At 38.2% G+C, this 21,105-nt stretch overlaps 1 protein-coding gene across 1 annotated transcript; it reads left to right on the forward strand.

Annotated features, from left to right (window-relative positions):
• Positions 1–340: 340 nt before the first annotated feature.
• Positions 341–20,721, forward strand: WBP4 (WW domain binding protein 4). Its single transcript, XM_012476776.3, has 10 exons — positions 341–493; positions 1,470–1,542; positions 3,795–3,857; positions 3,943–4,066; positions 8,278–8,454; positions 10,895–10,941; positions 12,131–12,206; positions 15,097–15,290; positions 17,762–17,925; positions 19,475–20,721. Coding segments are annotated over exons 1-10 (1,131 nt in total). The 5' UTR covers positions 341–491; the 3' UTR covers positions 19,686–20,721.
• The last annotated feature ends 384 nt before the right edge of the window (positions 20,722–21,105 follow it).

Raw genomic sequence — 21,105 nt, forward strand, 5'->3', positions numbered from 1 at the left:
AAAGTTGAGAGCGGCGACGTCTCCGGGAACAGCTGTTTGCGTTCGGGGCGGAGGCTGCGCGCGAGCTCCCTGGCCTCGAGCCAGCGACCCTAGACGGAGGGTGGAGGTTCTAGGTCCCAGGGGAGGACACAGACACAGCGGGATGGCGCGGCGACTTGAGGCTTGAGACCCCGTTCTTCAGCTCAGGTCCCGTCGCGCTTTTGCCCCTTCCCGATGACCTCAACCCCTTTATACCGACCCCACCTCTTTGGAGCCGGGAGTACCGCCCCTGTAGGGGGAGGGGAGAGGAGGCGATTTCGAACGCGGATTGGGTCTTCTGAGCACCCGTAGTTGGGAGCAGGGGAACGCTGGTCCCGGGGACGGTGGAAGGTGTCCGGGTCGGAGGGAGGTTCGGGTGGGCCTCGCGCGGCTGGCGGAGCCCGACTTGTCCCGTTGGGAGAGCGCGAGTCTGAGCGAAACCCCGGACGACGTGCAGAGCGGCTGGCGCAGTCATGTGAGTTGGGTCTCAGGCCCTGAACAACGAGGTGTTGTTTCTCTAGGCGGCCCTTTCTCACCCGGGTCTTCCCCTCCTCTCCTGTCCTCTCCTCCCCTCCCTTCCCCTCCCGCCCGTCGGCCGGGGGCGTGACGCACGCGTTCTTAACTCGCTCGGGACCGGCCCCAGACCTGCAGGGCCGGTTCTCTGGGCGGGGTACAGATGTTACCCCGCCGAGCGCCCTAGGGTATGGGGGACGGGCTCCGGGGGAGGCCGGCGGCAGGTTCAGGGGACTGGTTGGACGGTCGCGGGCTAAGCTCCTTCCACGAAGCTTTCGGCGGTCGCACACGCCCCTTTGGGTTCCGAAGCGCCTGAACCCTAGAGTATTGTGAAACTAGGGTTGGGCCGCGGCCTCCCGCGCCTACTGGAAGCGGCCAGCCCTGGATAGCGTAACGATTTTTTTTTCTTTTTGGTCGGCGGTCTGCGAGGTCCCGTGGCTTTTCCAATTCTCTCTTGCCTTGAGGCCCAAGAACAATTTGTTTTAACTGATAGTCTCGGAGGACCTACGGTCTTCTCGCAGAGTAGTCTTGCACGTTGTTCTTTTGGTGGGAATAACTTGGTTTAAGGCAAACTTTATGAGTTTCCTCAGGTTTCCATTACAGCAACTTCCCCCAAAGCCAGAAACAAACAGAAAGGATAAATGTTCTGTAAGATGTTCCTTAGTTTTTCATAACCATGACCATAACAAGTGAGGAATTTTTGAAAGCCATCTTACTTAAGGGAATTTTGTAATGAATCAGATACAGACTTTTCTTAACGCTGCTGGCAACAGAATTTCCATTGACTGTTCCAACCAGGTAAATAATAAAACTATTATGTAACAAGACAAGATTCAGTAGCAGGCACATATATTTCAAGCTTTAAAAAAAATGTAAAGCATGCAGAATTTTACTTTTTAAGTTTTACATGAACTTAGACTTGTTTTCTCCTTTTTCAGGGCGGACTACTGGAAGTCACAGCCAAAGAAATTCTGTGATTACTGCAAGTGCTGGATAGCAGACAATAGACCTGTATGATAATTCCGCTATTAGAGATTCGAATAATAATTGTGTTGAATGAAGTGTCTTTTTTGATGTAAACTCACTTTACAAAGCACTTTTATGTACATTGCTCTTGCTTTTCCAAAACATCAAAAGATTTCTGCCTTCTCAGTCCCTTATGAAAGCTGTGAGCCTTCTTCCTTTTCATCACCCTAACTTTGATTACATATTACGTGAAATTATTTCTCTGTGGCCTTTTGGGAAATGGAGAATGAGTAGGTCATCTCATTCATGTTTATGAAGAACCTACATTATAATGGTGGTGTTCATAATACTGTCATACACAAAGAATTGTGGAAAGCCCTAGTTTTTCTTGCATATTTCCTGCTCTAGAAATAATCAAATGTATTTAATGCAGAGCTGTATATCTTTAGATGCTTAAATTTTGAAAGAACACCATATTCCCTTTCTCATGAAACAGAAAGTGACAACTCTGTTATGTGTGATATTAGGCTATCTCATAGTTGAGATCCAGTGTTGAAAGTTTAAAGTAAAAAGGACACCACTGATTTTTCTCCCCTCTCTTGCATGTCAAAATACTATGTACATACCACACAAACACTAGGATATCTGTTGATATCCTTTTTATTTGGCAGAGTTGGATGCACAAAGAATAGTAATCTCATGTTTTAACAATGCTGTGGATTTCTGTTGACATCGACTGTTATCTGCAAGATGTTTGGGATTTGGATTTTTTTTTAAAATGTTTTGATCTTTTTGGATAGTTGCTAAAGTTCTTGACTGTCTTGTTTTACCTATTTACTTATGAATAAATACCATGAATTTTAAAAGCCACACAGATCACTTAAAGTCTCTCTTTCTTGTTGGTACCCAGGCTGTAAAATGAATTTTGTGAGTTATCCAGAGTAAGTAATCCCTTCTAGTGCAGTGTCTTCATCTTCTTGAACCACTAATACACATTGACTTAACCTTTAATTAGAAACAAAATTAATTTTGAATGGTCCTTTAATATTCTTTGTGTAATCAACTTTAGGAAACTCAATATATGAAAAATAGAGGAGGATTATATGCTTTACAAAGTCATACTTTAAAGATGTATTCACAGTAGTATTTTAGAATAGCTCAGTTAATGCATCATATGAGATTTGATTGACAGAACTTATTTTGCAGAGCTTACCAGGAATTTCTTATTGCATTTAACCAGAAACTTGTAATTTAGGGAGCATTTCTGATTGTTTAGATAGATAGATTGGGCTTACCTGCCCCCTCCCCAGTCATCTAGTTGCCATCACTCTCCATTAAGGTATCTTTTTTTTTTTCATTTTCTTGTCTATCCTTCCATTGTTTCTATATGCATGTAAACACAATTTCTTATTCCAGCATACATAAAAGGTAATATACTGTATATATTGTTCTGCACTATAGTTTTAAAAAATAAAACAGTATGTAACTGGAGCTCTCTTTATATCTATACATAAAGACCTTCTTTTTCTCTATTACAGTAGCCTATGAGAATGTACCCTAGTTTAACCAGTCAGTGCCCTATAGATGGATACCGTATTGTTATGGCAAACAGTGCTGTAGTCAGTAAGCTTGTGTATATCATCGTTTTGCACGTGTGCAGTTATATCTATAGAATAAATTACCAGAAATGAGACTGCTATGTCAAAGGGTAAACATGTTTGTAGCCTTGATAGATATTGCCAAATTGTTCTCCATAGAAGTACATTTTGAACCATTACCATATTGTATAAAAGTGTTTGCTTATGATTTATGAGAAATCTTAAAATACGTACTCTTCTCCCAATTTTGAGGAATAAAGCAATAAAATCATTGTTCTCTATGTCCTTCCTTGTGGCAAATAGAGCTATAAAATTCTAAAGGCTTTTGATGTCGAAAGTTGTTTAAGATTTTTTTCCCAAGCGTTTCAGCTTCATGTCCTGTTTGAGTCCTCATTACAATCATAGTCACTAGATTAGTCATCAGGGGTACCTTGTATTTTTCTCCATTAATAAGGCCATCATGGTTTATTTTAAGAACCAAAGGAAACCTAGTCAGAGGACATAAAAATAAACAATATAGTTCCCTAGCATCATTTGATTAAAAGGCCAATTGGCATTAAATTAACATTTTCATCTTTTCTGCCATTCATTTTAATTTTAATTTTTTCATGTTTATGAGAAAATTGTTTATGATGTTTACTATGAATTTTATGATGTTTATGTAGTTTTCTTTTGTATTTCTCTTTTTTCCTTTCCAAGAGTGTTGAATTTCATGAAAGAGGAAAGAATCATAAGGAAAATGTGGCAAAAAGGATCAGTGAGGTAATTTAGATTGTTTCTTTGCTAATTTTTCTATGCAAATGTCAGTCCTTTATCTCACTTTTACTGTTATGTATGTCTTACATAGATTAAACAGAAAAGCCTGGATAAGGCAAAAGAAGAAGAAAAGGCATCAAAGGAGTTTGCTGCAATGGAGGCAGCTGCCTTGAAAGCATACCAAGAGGATTTGAAAAGGCTTGGCTTAGAGTCAGGTAAAAAAAAAAAAAAAAAAAACAAGCAGCCAGCGTGTTTTAAAAGTAACATCAGAGGTCATGCTAAGTAAGCTTTGATTGTTTCCATAAAGAGGTTATAAACTCAGAGTATTCTGTTAGTATTTTTATTATGCATCATACATAGTCCTGTTTAGACTATGGAAGTTTGCTCATGCACTTCTGTTGTACTTTTAATGTTTCATGTTTTAACACCTTCATTCATAGCAGCCATACTAATTTTGTGATCACCTAATCCTACTATTATCCTAGGTAAGTGGTTCATTTCAGAGACACTGAGTTTTTTAGGTATTCTGGTTATTTGGCTAAAAGACGCTATGCATTTAAAAATAGATCTTTCGTTATAATTACAGTTCACTGTGTACATATAGTCAAAATTGTGAGTCTTGTATATTTATATGGGTGAATATGGAGTGAATTAGCCTTTTGTGGACAATTAGCAGATTTTACTACTAGAAGGGATTTGCAGATGAAAGACATTATTTAGACTATCTTGTCATTGAATTTAGGCTTTAAACTGGGAAGGTTTTGTGAGTAATTCTTTCATATCAAATTCATTTTCCTTAAGCCAAGCATATAGCAGATCTCAGTTCATCTTGCGTAGTGGTTGCAATGGTCAACCTGTAATGGTATTTTTCTAATAAAAATGGCTTTCAATTAAGGTATTAAGCAGACTACCAGTTAAGTTAATTGGCATTGTCTTCATTAAATAAGAACAGTTGTAGCCAGACTTTAAAATATTATCCTGAGACATTGGTAGTTAAAAGTTGTTTGGTTCTTTGAAGATGAAGCTATATGTTCCTTTTGAGAGGAAAAAGGATTTATGCATTCCTGGAGAATTAGCAGTAGGTGAAAGTTCAGCTATTGTCAATTACATGCATTGAGAGAGTCCATTATGCTGCCCTTTGAGCAAATAAAATTTACCATTTTATATTTAAATGGATTTTTCCTATTTAAAAATACGTATATATGTACATATGCATATATATATATATTTTTTTGAGCTGGAGTCTCACTCTGTCGCTCAGGCTGGAATGCAGTGGCATGATCTCGGCTCACTGCAGCCTCTGCCTCTGGGTTAAAGTGATTCTCCTGCCTCAGCTTCTAGAGTAGTTGGGACTACAGGCACCCGCCACCATGCCTGGCTAATTTTTTGTGTTTTTGGTAGATACGGGGTTTCACCGTGTTAGCCAGGATGATCTCGATCTCCTGATCTCATAATCTGTCTGCCTTGGCCTCCCAAAATGCTGGGATTACAGGCATGAGCCATCATCCTGGCCTTTTTTTTTTTTTTTTTTTTTGAGACGGAGTCTTGCTCTGTCGCCAGGCTGGAGTGCAGTGGCATGATGTCAGCTCACTGCAACCTCTGCCTCCCAGGTTCAAGCAATTCCCCTGCCTCAGCCTCCCAAGTAGGTGGGACTACAGGTGCTTGCCACCACACCTGGCTAGTTTTTTATGTTTTAGTAGAGACAGGGTTTCACCATGTTGGCCAGGATGGTCTCCATCTCCTGACCTCGTGATCTTGTGATCTGCATGCTTCAGCCTCCCAAAGTGCTGAGATTACAGGTGTGAGCCACCACGCCCAGCCTTTCCTATTACATATTATCATAGCCTTGTTTTTCCAGATAGGATATATATTCCTTTAAAAGTACAGCAATGCAGTACAAAGAAAAGAGTTTTTAAAAACTCACTAACTGTTAAGATTTTTTGCAGACCTCTTTTCTAGATCTCTTTTTAAATTACATATTTTGTGCTGTGGTCTATTTGCAGGTTGTTTTATTTTTCCCCTCAACAATATGTCAAATACATCTTTTCTTTTAAATAAGTAGGGAGATATATCATTTTTATATGGTAGTTAAGAACATGGACTTTGGAGTCAAACAGAATTTTTTCTTGCTAGTTATGATTTTAGATTAAAACTAAGTAACATTATGGTATAAATTGCTTAAGTGACCACACATAACAAATGTTTAATGAACAGTAGCCACTGTTATTTTGTCTCTATACTATAATTTATTTAATTTTTTCCTGGTTAACATTTGGTTTGCTTAGAATTTTTCAGTGTCGTAAAGAGGGTAGCATTAAGCATCTTTATGCATGTATCTTTTTACACTAATTTGTCTCTGTAGGTTCAGTTTCTAGAAGTGATATTACAGTATCAAAGTGTGAATATATTTTATATTGATAGCTAATACCACATTGTCTCCAGAAATGGACTGATTCACATTTTCACTAGAACAAAAATGAAATTATTAACCCGTGTTACAAGTAATTACCCAATCCATTGGGAAGTCAAGCCATATAAACTAATTTTTTTTCTTTTTTTCTTTTTTTTTGAGATAGGTCTCACTCTGTCACCTGGCTGGCGTGCAGTGGGACAATCATGGCTCACTGTAGCCTTGACTTCCTGGGCTCCAGTGGTCTTCCCACCTCAGCTCACCACAAGTCCCAGCTATTTTTTGGTAGAAACAGGGTCTCGCCAGGCTGGTCTGGAACTCCTGGGCTCAAGCAATCCACCTGCCTGGGCCTCCGAAAATGCTGGGATTACAACTGTGAGCCACTGCCCCTCATCAAAACAACCCATTTTTTTCAAACCATTGTTAAATTCCTGATCTATCAGACTAATACTGGATTTGGTCATTCTTTTCAGTACTTACTGATCTTTTGCAAAACAAAACAAAAAATTTCTTTGAATATTAGCAAAAGTAAATGTTAATTGGTTAGGTATCATGGCTCATGCCTGTAATCCCAGCAGTTTGGGAGGTCAGAGTGGGAGGATTGCTTGAGCCCAGGAGTTCAAGACCAACCTGGGCAACATGGTGAGACCCCACTTCTACTACAAAATAAAAATAAAAAATTAACTGGGCATGGTGGTGCATACCTGTAGTCCCAGCTACTTGGGAGTTTATTTTATTTTATTTTATTTTGAGACAGAGTCTCACTCTGTCGCCCAGGCTGGAGTGCAGTGGTGTGCTCTTGGCTCACCGCAACCTCCGCCTCCCGGGTTCAAGCAGTTCTCCTGCCTCAGCCTCCCAGGTAGCTGGGATTACAGGTGAGCGTCACCATGCCTGGCTAATTTTTGTATTTTTAAGTAATGACTGGGTTTTACCATGTTGGTCAGGCTAGTCTTGAACCCCTGACCTCATGATCTGCCCACCTCAGCCTCCCAAAGTGCTGGGATTACAGGAGTGAGCCACCGTGCCCAGCTGCTACTTGGGAGTTTAAGGTGGGAGGATTGCTTGAGCTGAAGAGTTCAAGGCTCCTACTGTGGGCCATGATTGCACTACTATACTCCAGCCTGGACAAGATAAGAAAAAAAAGTAAATGTTAATTCTCTGAATTCTCTTTGTAATTTTTGTCCATTTTGTCTATTAGAATGTTTGATTTGTAAAGGATCTTTGTTTGGAATATTAGCCCTTTGCCATATTTATTGTAAATATTTTTTCATTTGTCATATTTTTTCTTTTTATTTTGTCATACAGAATATTTTAATTTTTATGTAGTCAAATTTAACATTATTTTACTTTGTGTTTTTTTCATAACTATCTTTGACATGGTTTTTGTATTGGTATAAAAAACAGTAAAGGGAGCAGGGAGTGGGCAACAGCTTTACCTTTTTCCCATATAATTAACCAGTTATTCTGAAAACTTTCTTTTTAAACATGCTTTATTTCCATTTTTTAATACATTTTTTATTTTTATAGATTTAGGGAGTACAAGTGCAGATTTCTCATATGCATATATTGCATAGTGATGCAATCTGGACTTTTAGTGTACCCATTGCCTGAATAGTGAACATTATACCCAATAGGTAATTTGAAAACCTCTTTTTTTAAATGATCTATCTTTTCTCCTCTGATATGAAATACCAGCAAACCAGTTGGGTCTGTATCTGTACTATTCTGTTTCAGTCATATGTTTGCCTATTTCTATGTCAGTTTCACACTGCTGGATATTTTTTTAACCATATTTTAGAATAAGTTTTAATACCTGCTAGAACTAAATTCTCCTTATTCTTTTTATTACAATTTTCCTATCCTTGCATGTTTGGTTTTCCACCTACTTTATAGTAGTGTATCAAGTTCTCAAATGAATCTTACCAGGTTTTTGATTGGAATAACATTAATATTTTATGCCAGCAACAAAAAAATAATAAAGTTACTATGGCTGCTTTACCCTTCTCTCTTCTCTAGAAATTTCAGAGCCAAGCATGACACCAGTAACCAGCACTATCCCACCCACCTGTGTATCAAATCAACAGAAGGAAAAGAAAGAAAAGAAGAAAAGAAAAAAAGATCCTTCAAAGGGCAGATGGGTTGAAGGCATAACCTCTGACGGTTACCATTACTATTATGATCTTATCTCAGGAGGTAAGTCATTTAGGCATAAGACTGGTAAAGAACAGTGCCACTAGTAGAATAGAATGATTTGTTTTATGTTAGGGTTTTTATATAATATTGGAACATTTTAAATAATGAAAGACCAGTTTTTCATTTTTGCCACAAAAGTAAGAAAACTATGTGCCCTTTAGAAAGGTACCCTTCTCATAGTGACTAAGTGTCATACTTAGTCAAAGCCTTTAATAATGGCTTTCTTACAAATAAATTATAGCTTTATATTTTCTCAATAGAACCTTATAAAAGTATGAACTACATGGAAATAAAGAATTTTGCATAGAAATAAGGAATTTCAGATCCACTAAACAAAGTCTGGGGTACTTGAAATAAAATATTTTACAGTAGAGATTTTCTTCTGGGAGCCAGTAACTGATTTCTTTTTTCTGTAGTTGTCTTGATTGATTTGATATTGTTTACTGAAAAATGGCATTGTGTATTTTATTGGAAACTAATATCCAACAGAAAAATACTCTGTGCCATGGTCAGACAGTGGCTCATGCCTGTAATCCCAGCACTTTGGGAGGCCAAGGCAGGAGGATCACTTGAGATCAGGAGTTCGAGACCAGCCTGACCAACATGGTGAAACTGCATCTGTACTAAAAATACAAAATTAGCCAGGAGTGATGGCACACACCTGTAATTCCAGCTACTTGGGAGACTGAGGCAGGAGAATCGATTGAAGCCGGGAGGCGGAGGATGCAGTGAGCCAAGATCGCGTCATTGCACTCCTACCTGGGCAACAAGAGCAAAAGTCCATCTCAAGAAAAAAGAAAAATACACAGTGTCGTTTTACAGTAACAATATCAAAAACATCTTTTGTTTTTCCTAAAAACTAAATGCATTTGGGTTTTTTACTCCATATACATTTTAGAATAAATCAGTGCATTTATTCTACATTTATGTAGCATCTTACTCTCCAGAGTCATAAAATTTAGCAACAGAAATAAATAAGCTTGATATAAGGAAGAATTTTAAAGTGCTATAATAGAAGTGTAATTAAGATTATATGGGAACTCAAAATAATGTGAAATTCATTGTGATTATGTAGCTTTGAGAGATTATCACAGGAATTACTTTTGAGCTGATCTCTAAATTAAGATAAGGACATCAGGAATGATGCCTTACACACTGTTGTATCCCTAGCACCTAACATAGTGCCTAGCACGGTGCAGACTTCTTCTTTAATCCACATTTTGATTAAAAAAGACTTCAGTAGATTATTAAGAGGTACAGAACCTAGACAGAAAATATGAACCAGAAAAAGGTTTGAAAGTATTGTGAAATAGTAACGTGGTGGAGGTAAAACATGCACTTCTTTGAAGGTGTCTTAGCAGAGTAACACTGAAAGGTAGATAGGGCTGGGAGAATGATGGTGCCATTGACTTAGATATGAGATACAGGAAAAATAAGTTTAATGGGGACAATAATGAATTAGATATGTTGGATATGTTGAATTTGAAGTACCTACAGAATATTCATGTGACAATTTTTGATAGCTAATTGATGGTTACAGTCTGGAGCTGAACAAAATTGAGTCTGGGATGTAGATAATATGATAACCTTTAGGAGTATATGAGATCACAAGCAGAGAGAATAGAGCTAGAAGTAAAGAAGGTGAGTGATACATGTATTAAAGGAATGGATAGAAGGAAAGCCCGAAAAAGAAGGTTAATAATGCTAGGAAGGTAGGAAATAAGATCAGAGAGTTAATCATGAAGAAATCCTTGGGTTACAATGTTATTGTAATGACTATTATGATGAGGTTCATAATTAGCTTTGGACTATGTAGAAATAGTAATCTCTTAGAGTTTGCACTGAGCTTTAAGTGACGCGCATATTATACGTTAGTAATGAAGATACCATAAGTGATTATGTACTAGTAATTAGAAGTCTTTCTCAAATTTACTTAGAAACTATTATTTTTCTCCCTTCCAGTGTTTATTGCTTGCTTCCTTTGTTCAACTTCCTACTGTATATACTCTTCCTCTCCATGATACTTGGTTTAAATTTCTGCATGCTAGTTGTTCCTCTTGAGTCCTTATTCAAGTCATGTCTCAATCTCCCTTGCCCCAAGATATCAATTTGACATCCCCTTCCTTTGAAACTTATCAAACCTGAATTTTATGAAATCTTTAAGAGTAGCCCTGCCTGGCTCTAAAATTCCTGTAGAAGTTCCAGTAACTTCTGATCCCTCATTCTGTCCTTTCTTCTTTATTACACAGCATTCACATGTATTCTCTGCACAGTATTGGGATGTATGGTTTTTTTTAATTTTTCAAATATGTTTTAAACTGTAGGCTTGTAGTGTTTTGTACATAATGACTGTCTTTTAAATTTTGTCCAAGTTTAATTTTTCGGAAAGTATTTTTTTAAAGCAAAAAGATTTTATAAATGCAATATATTTTGCTTTAAGCATCTCAGTGGGAGAAACCTGAAGGATTTCAAGGAAACTTAAAAAAGGTAACTGAAGCACATTAATAATGTTTTTGCTTTATTCTTTAAAGTGATTGGTTTCTTGGGTTTTTGTAGAGTTTTGTTAAGCAACTTTACTTAAAAATACCCCACTCCCTCCACTCCCAAACTGTGTCCTTTTGTTAGAAAGCTGGGTAAAGATGAAATAGTGATATCTGGCCGGGCGCAGTGGCTCACACCTGTAATCCCAGCACTTTGGGAGACCGAGGCGGGTGGATCATGAGGTCAGGAGTTCAAGACCAACCTGGCCAAGATGGTAAAACCACATCTCTACTAAAAACTACAGAAAAATTAGCCAGGTGTGGTGCCAGGCGCCTGTAATCCCAGCTACTTGGGAGGCTGAGGCAGGAAAATCACTTGAACCCAGGCAGCAGAGGTTGCAGTGAGCCGAGATCATGCCATTGCACTCCAGCCTGGACGACAGAGTAAGACTCCATCTCAAAAAAGAAAGAAAGAGTGATACCTATCCAAAAACTGTATTCAGGGCAAATATTAGTTGGTTTGCAGTCTGTTGCCATTCACATGTCCCTGGTCCATTTGGAAATAATTGTTCCTGGCTTTCAAAGGTGAGGCATTCTTTCCTTGAAAGTTGGCTCAGGATTAGCAAAAACCAAACTTCCTGGTCATGATTAGTATTACCACCCCTAATACCCAGGTGTATTAGTCAGTTTTTGCATTGCTGTAAAGAAATACTTCTGAAACTAGGTAATTGATAAAAGAGGTTTAATTGGCTCACAATTATGCAGGCTATACAGGAAGCATGGTGGCATCAGCTTCTGGGGAGTTTTCAGGAAACTTAAAATCATGGCAGAAGCCAAGGGAGAACAGTCACATCTTACATGGCCAGACCAGGAACAAGGGGTTAGCAGGGAGGTGCCACATACTTTTCAATGACCAGATCTCGGGGGAACTTGCTCACTGTTTCGACAATAGCACCAAGGGTGGATGGTGTTAAAACCATGAGAAGCTGCCCCTATGATCCAGTCACCTCCCACTAGGCCCCATCTCCAAGATGGGGGATTACAATTTTACATGAGATTTGGGTGGGGATGCAGATCGAGATCATATCACCAGGTGTCTAGAGGAGAGGAAAGTGTGGCTGACTCTGCCTGAGTTATTCAATAGAAGATCATCATGGTTATCCTCAGTTTATGCTGGATTTTTTTCCTCCTATTAGACAGCAGTGAAGACCGTTTGGGTAGAAGGTTTAAGTGAAGATGGTTTTACCTATTATTATAATACAGAAACAGGAGGTAAGTATTACCTTTTATTAACTATTTAAAATTGTACCTGAAGCTGCTTATTGGCCTGCTGATAAATCATCTGAACTTGGAGACTTTAGTATATGATAAACATATTTGTATAGCAAGTATGAATTTTTTTTGTAATTTAAAAACAATACAGTGGAAAAGCAAAAAGATTTCAATTTGTATTATATTGTGCTGTTCACCAATGTTCTCAGTTGATACCGCATTCACAAACTTAAATATAGAATCTCTTTAGCTTTCTCTGACATTACTATTTTTATCATAATTATTTTAGAAATATAATCATTACCTTGGAAGATAGCTTAGAGATCATCTCAACTTGCCTTTTCCTTTTAAAAAATAAAACTGTGACTGGGCGCAGTGGCATACACCGGTAATCCCAGCACTTTGGGAGGCTGAGACAGGTGGATCACCTGAGGTCAGGAGCTTGTGACCAGCCTGACTAAAATGGTGAAACCCCATCTCTACTAAATAGAAAGAAATTAGCCATGTGTGGTGGCGTGTGCCTGTAATCCGAGCTACTTGGGCGTCTGAGACAGGAGAATTCCTTGTGCTCAGGAGACAGAGGTTGCAGTATGCTAAGATCACACTATTGCACTCCAGCCTGGGCAACAAGAGGGAAACTCCATCTCAAAAAAATAAAACTGAAGCTTTTTAGCAGTAGGTAACAAATTAGTAAAAGTGAAAACTTAACGACGTTTTAGTTGCATAAATATTTGGGAAGCGGCCGGGCGCAGTGGCTCGCGCCTGTAATCCCAGCACTTTGGGAGGCCGAGGCGGGTGGATCATGAGGTCAAGAGCTCGAGACCATCCTGGTCAACGTGGTGAAACCCCGTCTCTACTACAAATACAAAAAATTAGCTGGGCGTGGTGGTGCGTGCCTGTAATCCCAGCTACTCAGGAGGCTGAGGCAGGAGAATTGCCTGAACCCAGGAGGCGGAGGTTGCGGTGAGCCAAGATCACGCCATTGCACTCCAGCCTGGGTAACAAGAGCGAAACTCCGTCTCAAAAAAAAAAAAAGATTTGTGAAGCATGCATAATCTTGTCTAATTGGTATCTAAGACTTTCAAATTAATATTTCATCTAATTTAACATCATAAGCTGCAGTTAAATTTATCAAAACATGTAGAACATTAATTTAACTTTAGGAGAGGTTTGTTTTTGGTTTTTTAATTCCTGTTATCGTTAGCTCATTGCATAGCATTAAACTTTTAGGAAGAAAAGTCCCTTTTAACTAGATATCCAAGTAGATATCTAGCCTGCCCAGTTACAGCAGTGTTTATATTCCAGTACAATTAAAGTTTGGGATTTTTATACATATAAAATAGTATAGTGATATAATATAGCTTTAGAGCTAGACAGATCTGAGTCTAGTGCACAGCTTCTTTCTTTACCAATGATATGACTGTGGGCAAGTCAGTGAGCCGATAGTCACTCTTCAGTGAAATAGAATAAACGTGTTCTGTAAGGTCATCAATGTCATATGTCTATGAAGTTCCAGTAACAGTGCTTGGCACCTAGTAGGTGCTTAATAAATTATTTCTTGAGCTGGGTGCAGTGGCTGACGCCTGTAGTCCCAGCACTTTGGGAAGTCGGGGCGGCGGGGCGCGGATCACTTGAGGTCAGGATGATGGGCCTAGGCAACATAGTGAAACCCCATCTCTACTAAAAATACAAAAATTACCTGGGCATGGTGGTGCAGCTGGGAGGCTGAGGCAGGAAAACTCACTCAAACTCAGGAGGGGGAGGTTGCAGTGAGTTGAGATTACGCCAAATAAATAAATAAAACAATTTCTTTAAAGTTCTATTGTTACTTGTGTGAAATGTGGATAAGAAAAAGTAATGTTTTTCTTAACCCTGCCGAGAACTCAGTATTAATTAAGATGCTTTATATATTGATTTGCCTTGAATGATTTTGATTTATTCCTCAACCAGAATAATTATTAATAGTAGCCCCTTTCACTCTTAATACTCTCCCAGTTGAACAATTGTTCACTCTTTTTTATTAAACTAAAAATAGGGAATTAACTACAAAGTAATTAGAAATATTATTGTTTTACTAAAAGCCAAATGAACCACTGGATGGCAGTAAAGTTCAATCAATTGAGATTCCCATTCCCCGCCCTCCCCACCAAACCACCATATAAAAATGAGAACTTAATATTCACTTAGTGCCTCACAATATAATTTCACTCTATGACAGTCTTAGGATTTTTTTTTTTTTTATAACTGGGACAGGGTCTTGCTCTGTCACCCAGACTGGAGTGCAGTGGCATGAACATGATTCACTGTAGCCTATATTTCCAGGGCTCAAGCAGTCTTCCCACCTCAGCCTCCTGAGTAGCTGGGACTATAGGAACATGCCATGATGCCCACTAATTTTTAAATTTTTTGTAGAGACAGGGTCTTTCTATGTTGCCCAGGCTGGTCTCAAACTCCTGGGTTCAAGCAATCCTCCTACCTTGGCCTTTCAGAGTGTTGGGATTATAGGCATGAGCCACTGTGCTGGGCCAGGAAATCTTTGTGATAAGTAAGTTTCAGGAAATCTCTTGTATGCTCATTATCAATATGTTTCCTGAAATTGGTGTCAGGTAAATTGTGAACTGTTAGAAATATCACCTAGTTCTTAGGTCTCTCATTCCATTGAAGTTACAGTTTATACTCTAGGTAATCCAGTCTGTTTGAAATCAGTTTCTGAAAGATGTAAGAGCAAGAGATTTGGGAACTCTTCTTTATTATCTTCTTGATCAAGAGGTAGTATGAAATACATTCAGTATTGTCATTTAATAATTGTAAGTGATAAGAAGTGTTACATTGAAATTACATCTGAATAGAATTGATAACTAAATAACATGATTTAAAATGTGTTGAGCAGAATCGAGATGGGAGAAACCTGATGATTTCATTCCACACACTAGTGATCTGCCTTCTACTAAGGTCAGTGAAAAGTCTCTTGGCACCCTAGATGAATCCAAATCATCAGAGTCGCATAGTGATTCCGATGGGGAACAGGAAGCAGAAGGAGGAGAGGTCTCTACAGAGACAAAAAAGCCAAAAATAAAGTTTAAGGTAGGTTTTTAAAATTTATCTTTACATCAGTTTTTTTTTTGAAATAGAGTCTTACTCTGTCGCGCAGGCTGGTGTGCAGTGGTGTGATCTCAGCTCACTGCAATCTCCACCTTCCTAGTTCAAGCAATTCACCATGCCTAGCTAACTTTTTGTATTTTTAGTAGAGACGGGGTTTCACCATGTTAGCCAGGATGGTCTTGATTTCCTGACCTTTTGATCTGCCTGCCTCAGCCTCCCAGAGTGCTAGGATTACAGGCATGAGCCACCATGCCCGGCTGATACCAACTTTTGAAAAGCTCTACAGACCTTAATTCTTCTGGTAGAACATAGATACTAAATCAGGACATATTTTGACAACTGGATAAATAAAATCAGGAACACTCAGGAGCCCATGAGTTAAAGTAGAGAAGACACAATATAGCATTGAGCAATGGTTGAGATTGTTGACCTGAGAAATGAAGGAAAATCAAAGATTTCCTACACACCTAGGGTACGCTTAGGATCTTGTCATTGCCTGCAGTTTCTCTACCAACTTCATAAATCTTGATGGAACTTAGAGTAAGACATGTGTCCAGTTTACAGAGAAGCAGCAGCGAAACCTTCATTGTAGTTGCCATTTCACAATGATTATAGCCAGCCAGATTTAGGTAATCTAGTGTCCAATTTAGGATAGAAAGAATTGATTTATTCTGTCAAAATGAATGTGTTCCAACAAAAAAAAGAAAACTACAGGCCAATATCCATGCTGAACATAGATGCAAAAATCTACAACAAAATACTGGCAAACTGAATCCAGCAGTACATCAGAAAGATTAAAACACTATGATCAAAGGATGCTTTATTCCAGGGATGCAAAGATTGTTCAAAATATGCAAATCAATAAATGTGATTAACCACATGAACAGAATTAAAAACAACCATATGATCAGCTCAATAGATAAAAAGCATCTGATAAAATCCAGCATCCTTTCATGATAAATACCTTCAGCAAACTAGGCACAGAAGGAAGATACCTCATAATAATAAAATAATAAAAGCCATATATGGGGCCAGGCACCGTGGCTCATGCCTGTAATTCCAGCACTTTGGGAGGCCGAGGTGGGCGGATCACCTGAGGTCAGGAGTTTGAGACCAGCCTGGCCAATGTGGTGAAACCCTGTCTCTTCTAAAAAAGCAAAAATTAGCTGGGCGTGATGGCACGTGCCTGTAGTCCCAGCTACTCGGGAGGCTGAGGCAGGAGAATCGCTAGAACCCGCGAGGCAGAGATTGCAGTGAGCCGAGATCATGCGGCTGCACTTCAGCCTGGGTGACAGAGTGAGACTCTGTCTCAAAAAAAAAAAAAAAAATGTCCGAAAACAGATACTGGCAAAGATGCAGAGAAAAGGAAACACATACACTGTTACTAGGAATGTATATTAGTATAACCTTTATAGAGAACTTTCCTCAGATAACTAAAAGCAGAACTGTTATTCAATCCAGCAGTCCCACTTCTGAGTATCTACCCAAAGGAAAAGAAATCATTACATAAAAAAGACACCTGCACTTTTACATTTATTGCAGCATTGTTCACAATTGCAAAAACTTGAAATCAACCTAAGTGTCCATCAGTGGAGGATTTGATAAAGAAAATGCAGTATATGTACACACCATGGAATACTGCTCAGCCATAGAAAATGAAATCATATCTTTTGCAGCTGTGTAAATCGAACTGGAGGCCATTAACCTAAGTGAAATAGAAAGTCAAATACTACATGTTCTCACAAGTGGGAGCTAAACAGTGAGCACATATGGACATACAGAATGGACTAATAGATGGTGGAGGCCATAAAAGATGGGAGGGTGGAGGCCATAAAAGGTAGGAGAGTGGGAGGGAGGTGAGTTGAAAAATTATTGAAAAGTTTGGTTTGTTCACTATTCGGGTGATAGGTACACTAAAAGCCCAGACTTCACCATGACATATTATATACATGTAAGAAATCTGCACTTGTACTCCCTAAATTATTTTTTAAATGATAAAGTAGGAAAGGGAAAAAAATTAATGTGTTCATAAAAAAAATTACAAAATACAGATAAACAAGGACAAACTGCCTGTAATCTTGCCACCTCCCAGAAAAATTGAAGAGAGGCACAATTATAAAGAGAGTCACTATTGGATATGCAAGTAAAATAAGAAAGCAAAAAGAAGTTAAGGGAGCCCTGTTTATATGTCCTTAATTGTAGAACTTAAGACATTGATATGCTAATTTAGGGAGCCTTTTCATGGTATATCAGCATTTCAGATGTCTTGGAAAACATAATCAAGCATTAAAGTTCTTCTATGTATATTTATTGTGTTATGTGCAAATTTAAATTGAGTTAGTGAATTACTATTAATGAATCTATAACAATACCGTTAAAAGCCTTAGTTAAATTTTATTTTCCTCCTGATAGTTTTGGTTGAACTGTATTATTTCTTGGCTTTTACATTTCAGGAAAAAAATAAAAATGGTGATGGAGGAAGTGACCCAGAAACACAAAAAGAAAAAACTATTCAGAAGCAGAATTTATTAGGTTCAAATGAAGAAAAACCCAAAACTCTTAAAAAATCAAACCCATATGGAGAATGGCAAGAAATTAAACAAGAGGTTGAGTCTCAGTAAGTACCTGGAACTTTAATCCCACTGTTATTAGAAGTGATTTTGCATCCCAGTACTTCCATAAATTGTAGTAAGTAATTTCAAGGATGCTGTGCTTATTAAAAGTATAGCTTGACTGGGTGAGGTGGATCACCTGAGGTCAGGAGTTCGAGACCAGCCTGGGCAAAATGGCAAAACTTCCTCTCTACCAAAAAAAAAAAAAAAAAAACTTAGCAGGGAATGGTGGCATACACCATGGTCCCAGCTACTAGAGAGGCTGAGCCGGGAGGATCACTTGAGCCCAGGAGGTTGAGACCACAGTGAGCCATGTTCACACTACTACATTTCAGCCTGGGCAACAGAGTGGGACCTTGTCTCAAAAAAAAAAAAAAAAAAAAAAGATTTTTTTTCTGTAAAAACTTGGTAAGCAATGTTGCAGCAACTCTTAAGTATTACTAAGCAAAGTATGTTTCTATAGGATTCAGTGTTGCTATTTAGTTTTATAATTTAAAACAGCCTATGATAACTAAAGCAAAGAAGGTCCTTGCTAGCCAGGCAAGTGCAGTGGCCCACGCCGGCTGAGGCAGGAGGTTCACTTAAGCCCAGGAGTTGGAGGCTGCTGTGAGCTATGATGGCACCACTGCACTCCAGCCTGGGAGACACAGCAAGACCCTGTCTTAAAAAGAAAAAGAAGATCCTTGGAATAAACTGCCTTCTGCAGAACACGATTCTCCAAATAGGATGATACATGGTTTTCAACAGGTTTTATGCTCTCAGCTACTTAGAGTTAAACCTAACCATCTTTCTGGTCCATGTTCCAAAATCTCACAGAGGGGACTGATGGGTGTGATATGACTAACTTTCTCTTTCATGGACCAGTTGATTGTCTGGGGAGTACAGTACTGTGTTAGGCTCTTTTTAATCAGGTGCTGATCTCAGGACCACTGAATTGATGATGTATAACTAATCTTGGAGATGGTTGAAGGGCTAGTTCTTAGAAAAGGAGTGCTAAGCATACAGCTCCATTCCGTCTTCTACACAAGGAAAATGAGATCTTGACTCACTGCAACCTCTGTCTCCCAGGCTGAGGTGATCAGCCTCTTGAGTAGCTGGGACTATAGGCATATGCCACCATGCCCAGATAATTTTTTTTGTAGCAGTGGGATTTCACCATGTTGCCCAGGCACATCTCGAACTCCTGAGCTCAAGTGATCCTCCTGCCTCAGCCTCCCAAAGTGCTGGGATTATAAACGTGAGCCACCGCACCCGGCCCCCTTATCCCTTTACTTGGACTGCTTATATATAAGCCCAAGCATTTTCTTAGATAATGCATCCTTGGTGCAACAGGAACAAATTAATAGATAGAACTTCTCCTGGCATGTATCCACCTGAATAAGTGCTCAGTATCTTAAATAATATTGTAAAGTCAGTATTTTAAAATAGTTCCTACTCCAAAATGAGCAACTTCTAATGTATTATCATTAGAAAGGTGATCTTGGGGCATTGGTTATATGAAAACGTTTGTCTTACGCTGTCAATTACTGGTTTTATATTAACTCTATGTTCCAGTGAGGAGGTAGATTTGGAACTTCCAAGCACTGAAAATGAGTATGTATCAACTTCAGAAGCTGATGGTGGTGGAGAACCCAAAGTGGTATTTAAAGAAAAAACAGTCACTTCTCTTGGAGTTGTGGCAGATGGAGTGGCCCCAGTCTTCAAAAAGAGAAGAACTGAAAATGGAAAATCTAGAAATTTAAGACAACGAGGTGATGATCAATAGTTGCAAGAGAGCTTTTTGTATGTGCTTTTAGGACAGAATGGAGATTTATACCTCTAAAGTTTATCTGTGTGTGTTTGTAAGTACTTTGATGCTAAAAATTTAGATTTATTCTAAATGTATTTTATGTGAATTAAATCTTTTTTCATGTGAAATTTATTTTGGTTCCTAAAATGGAAGCCTATCACATTGCATTGTAATACAGTGTATTATGTTCAATGTCTAAAAACTGCTAATTATGTCATAATTTAAGATGCTATGTATCTGTTATTTAAAACATGGAGAAACAGGGCCTTTATTGCATTTATATTTATATGAACATACTTATCAATGTGCATTACTTTTGCACATTGATGTTAACTGTTGTCCAACAAATAAGTATCAGTACATGAGAAGATTCACAGCCCAGTGATGATTTGGTTCCGAGGCTGATGTTAGAAGGCTGATGTAAAAAGTGTATGCATATTGGCTTACCTTAGGTCAAAGGCCAACAACCAGGAGCAGCTCAGGTACTTTGGATGTGCTTAATATGGAGTGAAAACTGGGCCAGAGATGGAAATGTATATTTGCGCCAGTTCACTTCAAAACAGCAAACGTTGTTTAAGGAAAGTTCAAAAAAAACTTTGAACCAGACATTGTGTTAGGAATCCAGGGATAAAGATGAATGAAATATATTTCTATTCTTCAGGAGTTCACATTCTAGCATATTCCTTTTTCCCCCAGTCATGTGCTCTTTTTTAACAGCCTTCTATGTACTAGAAAAGATTTTTTAAGGTTTATGTAAGGTCTCTGGCTTCAGTAAAAGTTTTTAGTTTTAAATTAGTAATTTCTCACTTTCTGTCTGGTTAAAATTTCTTAAAAAGTAAAATTTTCTTATTTAATCCACTTAGTAGTTACCTCTCTTTTACTTTTCAAATTCATAAAATTATATTTCTCATAAACTGTATAGTATTTAACTTTTGGTAGTTAATACTTGTCTTTTTAAGATTACTAGTGTACATGTAAAAAATAATAGCTTATTAAAAACTTTGTCAAAGAATTAAGTTTTGTTTTTATTCTAATTCCAGTCAGTCATCTTAGCATTAGTGAGATAGTATTTGGAGATTTGTCTTCGCATTTTTTGAGTTTACTTTTTGAGTATTTTATGAATGTGAAAGGCTAAACTTTCCCTTTCATTAGGAAGAGATATTTTATAATTCTTGGTAGCCCATTCATCATCTAGCTGAGCAATGCATTTTGGGACTTCACTTTTCTCAGTTGGAAAAAATTAATGGACTGTAAATGGAATGCTCCTATACTTTACCCACATTTAAACAATCTGGTTTTAAGGATTGCTCAGAAGAGACTTGATAATAACAAACAGCAATATTTTAGTAAATCAAGTTATGAAAAACAGTAATAATCTGTCTGCTTTGGAGGAATA

The sequence above is a fragment of the Aotus nancymaae genome, unplaced genomic scaffold, assembly GCF_030222135.1.
Source record: "Aotus nancymaae isolate 86718 unplaced genomic scaffold, 86718_ANA_hifiasm-v0.15.2.pri h1tg000043l, whole genome shotgun sequence".
NCBI lineage: Eukaryota > Metazoa > Chordata > Mammalia > Primates > Aotidae > Aotus > Aotus nancymaae.

What these genes read in the sequence shown, in the direction of transcription:
- WBP4 (XM_012476776.3), top strand. An exon ending in TTCAAGGAAACTTAAAAAAG is followed by an intron (nt 10,942 to 12,130) that starts GTAACTGAAGCA and finishes TCCTCCTATTAG; the next exon opens with ACAGCAGTGAAGACCGTTTG. An exon ending in AAACAAGAGGTTGAGTCTCA is followed by an intron (nt 17,926 to 19,474) that starts GTAAGTACCTGG and finishes TCTATGTTCCAG; the next exon opens with TGAGGAGGTAGATTTGGAAC.